The following is an 8,430-nucleotide window of genomic DNA, read 5'->3' as shown; positions in this document are numbered from 1 at the left end:
GAGACAATGACCATTGCAAGCGGGCTGTTGTCAGGATGGGATCTTTTGTGTTCAGTAGCAGGCAAAAGCCTTATTCCTGATCTTGGGTATACAAAGTTAATCTGAAGAGATTCCTCTGATTAATGCAGCAGAGAACAGAACCTGCCCTAGAGCTGCAGTTTTTCTTGAATAGTCACTGACTGTCTTAACTTCAAAAAGAACAAAACTAGGCCAATATAATTTTTAAACCCTCCTCAGTGTGCGTTGGTAAGGTATTTTAAAAGAAAAGTCATGTACAGAGAAAAGTTCTTGTGCTGGAAAGCCTGTTTATGTGAAAGATGTGTCTAGCTGTTAGCATGCTGTAATGCATAACCATTGTTATACATGTAATTATTGTAATTGATCCAGTCATCTGCACACTGATATTCTTGATTAGACTGAATGTATGGGTGATAAACTGTTTCTTTTCCCAAGAAATAAGATGGAGAAAGTCTCTGTAAAACAACTGCACTGAACTGGTATGTCARCTTCCTTCGTATTTTAATGATTTCACCTGTTCTTCCATAATTTCTCAGTGCTCTGGCCATTTTCTGATATGTCATGATCTTGCGGTTTCCCTTTCTTTCTCCCCACAGCTCTGCAAGTTTCTCCTTGTTTTTGGAGACAAATTGGAAGACACCATTGGGCTTATCCACCCATTGGATGCAGTTTGCCATAGCTGGATCATACAGAGACTCATGGAGGTACTCAAACAGTCGCAGTTTTTTTCTACCTATTAAGAAATAAAATACAAAAGGTCAGAACAGAGCTCATACGTGTTTTGAAAGATAAACAGTTGCCCTTTTCCTGGAAAGGATCTTAATGACAAAAGCATAGGTAAACCTAATACCCTGACACAAATTAAAAAATCAGTTCAAACAATTCAACAAAAGACAAGCAACAGATTTAATGGGGTGATTGCTTTGAAATATGTACAGACTGACAGAAAGGGACCTGGTTATTAGATTTTCAACAGCAAGTTATTTGGAGACCTTGACAAATATTTGATGACCTCACTGCTTGGTAGCTCTCAGAAGCCACTCTCAGGATCTTCAGACACATATTGGGCAGGTGCATGGTCAAAGAGGCTATTACAGAAACTTACAGTTTCAGGCAGTGCAGTAAAGAGGTTTTGGAGAGCTAGTACGAATGTTCTCTAATAAATGCTTTCCCTGCTTAATCAAAACTCAAAGATTTTGGAGATTAATTTATTTTGTCCAAATTTATTTCAGGAAAGTTGCTGGGATGCAAGGTAGTCTGTTCAATGTAAGAAACATGACTGAACAGGAAGAGTAAGATAGTTTTGAATTATAAACTTTACCTAGTTGATAAGGAAACAGATCTTCTGGCATACTACATTTTATAAAAGAAATTCAGAAGTGTGAATTTTCATTCCAATGTAGAATAAAAGCAAGCTGCAATACTACATTTGTCAGTTTAATGTTCTCCTCCCACAGCTTCAGATCTCAAACTTAAGTCTACCAAAGGGGTTTACTTAGTTTCACTTAGGTTTACTGGATCCATCTTTCTGAAGTGCTTCAAGTTTCCTTCATAAAGCCAAGTAACTGCTATAGGGAGGAAGAATTGAAAATTGTGAGGCAAAGAGGAATGCTTTGGAGAAATTAGAGTCTATGCAGAAGAATGTCTTCCACTTTAATCAAAGTGGAAATATACWGCTGCACCTAAAGACCATAAGATCTTGTCTTGCATGGCTATTTTAAACCAGGAGCTGGGGAAAATGATAGTTGGTAAGGAGCACTGAGGTCAAGCCAAGACATCTGTTAGGGATGATGGTAACCCTGCATCTGGTGATAAGGAAATAGGAGAGGACGTGACAGCCAAACTAGGAAGAAGAAGAGCCTGAAATCAGAGGTACTTTCCAAAAATGTAATAAAGTGTCAGGAGCTAAATAAAAATTGGTCTGTGGCTATAAGCACATATTTTACTAGAAATATATGTAAGACTATGAAAATGAGAAGCTTAAAAGCAAACAGGTGAAGGAGGTTGCCTGGTCACKGTAAGCACTTCTGAATCATGGCAGAGGACCTCCTTAGGTCCTCATCAGCCTCAATTACCCTGTAATCCTATGGACCTATGGTAGGATGAATGAAACATCTGGATGTCTAGGCAGCTCAGTAGAGCCTCTAGCTCTAGCTGACAGAGTCTTTGCTGGAAAACGATAGCATAGCCATGTTGTACTAGCATCTCAGATTTCATGCTGTCCTTCCTCTTAGATCTGCTGTCATTTCTGTCTAGTTTTTAATTCCAGACGCATCATTTCTAGCTGGTATCTTTGTCTGAGAGATCTTATTAGCTCGTATGTGCTAATGCAGCTATGTTTCTAGAGCCCAGCTATTATCTCTGAAGTGCCTCATCATGTGGATGCACCAGTTTGAGCTGGAGTTAGTTCAGGGATGTTTGTACTTGCATGCCATCGCACAAGCTAGCAATGTTCATTACTTGTTCCTGAGCTATTGTATGACATCAATCTAAGCTAACAGGCTAGTGTCTGCAGGTTTGTTGTGTGGTTACTGGAGAGAGGGGGGTTCCTCCAGAAGATGTTTCAGAGCATCTGCATTAGACTTCTGTGCTGAATTGTCCTGGAGCAGCCTAATTGGCTGTTGTGGATAACAACAAYTGGACACAGGTTGAACATGACCAGCAGTGTGCCGTTGTGGCAAAGGCAGCTAACARTATCCTGGGCTGCGTTAGGCAAAGCGTTGCCAGAAGGCCAAGAGAGGTGATCCTTYCCCTCAACTCAGCACTGGTGAGGTCTTATCYGAAGTGCTAGGTTCAGTTTTGGGTTCCACAGTACAAGAAAGAMAGCTTTATGGAGTGAGTCCAGCAAAGGGCCACAAAGATGATGAAGGGGCTGGAGYATCTCTCATATGAATGATCTTGAAGTGCATGAACTGGACTCCTTTCAGAGGAAACTAAACTCAAAGATACACTCCAAAAGCATATCCAAGTCATTCCARCTTTAGAACTCAGTGCCAGCCTTGAGATAGTCCTAAGTAAACTCCCTGTGAAATACTTTTAATACAGATATTGGCTCCTCAGTACTGATCATTTCCTCTACAAGTCCATTCGTAGCAGGCCACACTAACCTCTCATGCTTGAATAGGAGGCCAAGAGGACTAACCTTATTTAGGTGCACTGCAAATAGTCCTCCACATTAAAATTTCTGACATGAATATAGCCATGAACAAAGAAAACACAAGAATAGTCAATCATTCTAAAAGTTTTTGCAGCATAGCCTTCTGGAAAGGATAAGAAGACTGAATGCCTAATGTTAAAGAAAGATTAAACAGGAAGTGAAGTTTAATGGAGCAGTAACAGTTGAAGGTGACTTCAGCTAATACATGCCAAATTCCTCAGTGCAACACTGAGTAAGACTTAAAAAAAACAGTATTTCTGGATTGGCAGGATTGCCTTTGAAGTAGCGAATTCCAAGCGTGGAAATACAGGACTTGAAAGGAGGAGCTATTCTTCCCAAAGTCCCATGGAACATATAGTGGTGGTAGTAGTAGTAGTAGTAGTAGTAGCAGAGCTACTAAGCAACAGAAAACATGGTGTTCAACACCAGTGGGATAGGATGATATCAAAAATTGGCACCATATGGTTAAATTTGAGAGAAGGAGATTTCAAAAAGCAATAAAAACAGGAAGCTACTTGAAAAGACCCCATGGGCAAAAGTGAATCAGCTCAGAATGGAAGCTGTGGAAATCTCATCTAAGAGTCATAGAAGGGATGCTGAGTCCCAAATGAAAACTAAAGAATGAATGCAATAAACAACTGAAGTGTTGTAGGAGCTGAATCTTAGCAGTTTTACGCTATAACTATTAAATGTTAACATTTTTTTCTTGTTAAAAGTAAAAAAAAAAAAAAGGAGAAAGAAAAAGGGGGGGGAATAGAGAAAGCATGATTTGCCAAAGAATTTTAAAAGAAACACAACATCCATATCAGGTTATGTTCTTTCTACATACCTTTCCCTGCTTTTGGCTGGCCAGCAGCAGCATGCATCACTTGGTTTTCTGGAATATTCTGCAGGGTATGGTAGACAGTTTCATCTGCACAAAAATCCGCTGYACTGTTCTTCAAAAATTAAGACAAAGAGTTACTAATAGAGTACATTCTCTGAGAAAAGAGARATTTTAACTAATTAATTGCCTGAAGCCTTAAAAAACTAACCTTTCTTCACTTGACACACACAAGATTTTTCACAACCAGCGATGCATGCAGTGATCTGTATCAGTAAAGAGCAGCACCAGCTTAAGTCCAGTGGGAATGACTGCTCACTGGGGGAGAGCTTAAGGGGAAAAAYACAGTAATTGCCTCACCGTGCACCTTGAACTGCTCTGCCGCAGGCAGAAAAGGCACTGTGAGTTCTTCTTCCAGAGTTAATAAAAGACGAGGCGCATCTGAGCAGTATCTTTAGACACACTCCGTAGTTCCTGTGTCCTGCTCTGCTAATCTGCTGGCTAAAAATGGGGCTTTTGTGGAAYCCAGCCAACTGAAATTATCTCCCCCACACTATTTTCCACCACTACCTGGAGGCCACACTTTCAGGTTTTTTAAGAGTGAGTACAGACGGCTCAGGCTGAGTTGAACCTAGAATCCAACTAATGCTGGTCTTTCCAGCAATCTCCAGGCATACTGTTGGAAAAGAAATCAAAGGCATGGTACTTCCTCACAGGGGCAGAAGCTGTGAGGACCCTGCGATGTGCTGTTCTCTGCCTGTTCCTCGGTAAGAGAGAGAAGCTCTTTTCCTTACTGTCTAGTAGGTTTGTTTGTCCTATTCCATGACGAACCACAGAAGAGCACCACAGAAAAACCATTAAGATGAATCCTAAAGAGTGACTACTACACATGTTTTGCAAATTTTTCTCAAGGCAGTTTCATCCTGGCCAGACTAGACTTATGCTGGAGTTAACATGATGATTTGTATTAGAAATTGCAAACAGGCTAGCTTTCCTTTTCCGGATGACTGTGTTGTTAGGAATTAGTTCACTTACTATTACATTTCTCCAGTTATATCCTGGGTCCTCTGCAGATGGTGCTGCAGAGTAGCTGGGACTTGCTCGGAAGTGAGGATGATGGTTGATCACAGTCAGGCAATTTCTATAACCTGAGAATTAGGAGGAAGGAGCAAAAACAGAGTGAGTAGAAGGGAGGGAGGAGGGAAAATCCCCAGTGGCAAGCAACCTAACATGTTACTGAGTCTGTCAAAATGCATTTTTCTTACGACTTCTTATCAGATAACAAACTATCCAGGGCCAGGATGTTTTGTATCGGTGCATTATCCACCAATCTGTACATGGCTTTGTACACTGCGACTGCTAATGATATTCCTGGGCTGGATTTGTTTGCCTTCATAATGAGAAGCAGTATTTGTTAAAATAAAATGTCAGTTAACATTATGAAATAGTTTGGTTAATAGAAAATGGAGGGCCAAGCAGATCACCAAACATAATGAATCATTATGATAATATATGCGTTAGAAAGGAAAAGAGAACATCATACAGTTTTCATGCAGACCATTAGCAATACAGGTAAGTATCTAGAAGGTTGCCTGAGCAAAGAATAGAAACTGGTAAACAAGAACCTGGGCAATACTGTCTCTGCTGTCCAAAAATGTTATTATGTCAGATCAACTACAAGGAAAAAAAAAATCTCAGAATATCTGCAATGCCAAGAAGAACAACATCCAAGGAGCCTAAGACCTGAGGATGTTTAAAAGAAGCAGAAGAGAACACTGAATTGAGACATTTGGAAGAAATTACAAATTTTTAGGAGGCCAGAAGAAGACCTTAAAGGGTACATCTACTGTGATTGGAAACTTGGGTGCAGTTGTGGGACATCTAACTATTGAGCTGAAAGAGTTTAAAACCTCTCTTCATTGGCCCTGATGATAGATATATGCAAGAACATTTTCAAAAAAATCTATATAATGGATCCTTCAACATGTATAAATTGCCATAGTAGTGGAGCCAAAAACCTTTCAACAGCATCTGAATAACTGGCCCAGTCTGTGTCCTATTTACATTTCAGTATATAGTTGATAAATATGTAAATAATTTTCCATGTATGAAAGTCATACCTAACTGAAGACAGTAGAAGTTTTGTTCTGGACTTAGAAGGCTTGTGATATAGCCTTTTATTTTCCCTTCTTTCCATTTCTATTTAAGATGTAAAAWCACCTAGCACAAAAAGACTTTTAATTCTACAGCATTATAATTGCCAAAACCTTGCCTTCATTAGAACAATTTACAGCTTGCCTATATTTTAAATTTTGTGGAAAACTTACTCTAGAAGAGTACTCAAAGAAGTAAATACTCCAAGAAAAATGCATTTTTAATAATTATCCAGACTTAATCTATCACTCTACATAAAAAATATTTAAAATTTGTATTTTAATGTAAAAAAGTAATTGTGGAAATGAATTTCACCTTGGATCATTTTCCGCAAGTTGGTTGGATTCTTGGTCTTTCCTTCTTTTTTTTTTTCCCCCCTCACTAGAATTCATTGTTATATGAGTTATACTCACAGCAAAATAAAATGGCATTTTTTTTTCAGGAAACACTGAGAACTAGAAAAATGGCTGTTGCACTGTGGTAATATACACGTAGGAAAACAGAGCTCAGTGCACTTGGGTTAGTACTGGAGAGAAAGGGAGAGGGGAACTGTCAGACAGTTTCCCTGTCTTGAGACTTGGAGGATGCATGCCACACTAGGCAGTGTAAATGCAGGGACTGCGACCCCTCAGATATTCTTCCCTCTTTTCTTCCTCCCAGTGTGCCCTTCTCCTGTCCATTGAGCCACCTCTGGGAAATTACTCTCCCACGCAGAAATCTTAGGATGTACTTTCCCGTAAGAATATGAAGTGGTAAATGAAATGGAGTAAAAGTCTTTTTTTTTTTACCTGGTGAATATTGCATTTCAACATCGGAGTGCTGCTGCAGTACCTCTAAYGCATCTTCAAAAGCCTGGCCCAGTATGTCTTGATCAGAACAACTCTGCAAGAATAACATTCTTTTGTCAAGAGTCAGCAAAGACCAGGCTTGTTCCTTCAATATTCGATCAGGTGGAAAAGCCCAAATAAATACAGCAAYTACATAGTATATACCTATATCACCCCATCTTGTTGGAATATACATTTTGCGGGCACTTAGGCCTTCCCATAATCTTTACTAGTATGAGAAAGTTCTCACTCCTTTGAGAAGTCTCTTTGAGGTCAATGGGACAACTCATGTGGGTAAAATTACTCACTCATGAAAATGTTTCAAAGTTCATTTCCTTAATTTGCAGCAGAAGTTTACAGAAAGAGTGTTAATGTTATTAGATTACTTTACGGTATTCAATACAGAGATATATATCACTTACACAGCATGAGTTACAAAGCCAAAATTATCATTCAATAACATCGAAGTGTCAAAAAAAAAATACACAAGAATAAGAAATTAGAAACTGGAAATGCATGAAAATGCTATACTACACCAGTATAGGAAACCACATTGTGGATTTTCAGAAAACTGTTTATTGCTGTTTTGGCACATTTGTATTTAAATCAWAGCTAAAAGAAAAAATCTGAGTTTACACAATCACATATTCACATAAGGGTTAAGGTTGAAATGGACCTCAGGACAGGTATGGAAAGGTTTACCTAAGAGTTTTCTGTGGCTTGTTTGAAGCTTTCAGTAATGAGAGAGAATATTGTAGAATAACGAAAGAAGTACTGTAGACTTACCATTATTTAGATACCAAAGCTGGAATCCTGTTTAAAACAAATAATATTTTTAAAATTGTATACTTCAAAATAAACAATATTTCTGTAAGTGCAAATAAAATTAATCGAACAGAGTAACTGCAGTTACTCCAGTGATAACATAAAATATATGTAATAACACAGATAAAACTAATTTAGAATTAAAATGTGACATTTCTAATGAATTAAATAACTTGTAACAATGGATATTGTCTTTTAAAATTCATTCTTTTTCATTACTAAAGCTTCCAGCTTCATTAATACTGTAACATTTTGATTATTATCCACATCATTATAAACATGTTTTAAAGACGGTATGAAGATGTTTTTGCTGACATTCAGCCTTAATTAGCTTAACTGCTTAATTCCCAAAGAAAATACTAACCTGAATTGAATGCAAGTGTTTAAGTTTCTGTTTTTCAGATGTAATTGAAATAAGCTAAGTTATTTTTTCCATAAGGCAGGTTAGCATATGGCTATATATGAAAATACATAAACTCTCAGAGTAATTGTGAGTTCCATAAGTAAATTTGGTTGTTTATTAAGCATTAAAAATAGACAAAATTTCAGTCCAATCAACATGGGATATACTTTATTTACAACATTACTTAGAAATGAGTCTTTAGTACCCCCTTTTGGCACTATAT

General features: G+C 38.0%; 1 protein-coding gene across 1 annotated transcript; it reads right to left on the bottom strand.

Moving 5' to 3' along the window:
- Positions 1-323: 323 nt before the first annotated feature.
- On the bottom strand, positions 324-7,175 carry SPIC (Spi-C transcription factor). The gene is made up of 4 exons (XM_085322609.1): positions 6,941-7,175; positions 5,034-5,146; positions 4,005-4,113; positions 324-751 (listed from the first exon to the last, which is right to left on the bottom strand). Exons 1-4 carry the CDS (start codon positions 7,173-7,175, stop codon positions 324-326), a joined length of 885 nt encoding a protein of 294 aa, XP_085178735.1.
- Positions 7,176-8,430: the final 1,255 nt, after the last annotated feature.

The sequence above is a fragment of the Rhea americana genome, unplaced genomic scaffold (genome assembly GCF_003343005.1).
Source record: "Rhea americana isolate MKP2758 unplaced genomic scaffold, rheAme1 scaffold_79, whole genome shotgun sequence".
In the NCBI taxonomy this organism is placed as follows: Eukaryota; Metazoa; Chordata; class Aves; order Rheiformes; family Rheidae; genus Rhea; species Rhea americana.
This window is presented reverse-complemented; position numbering and strand designations above follow the sequence as displayed.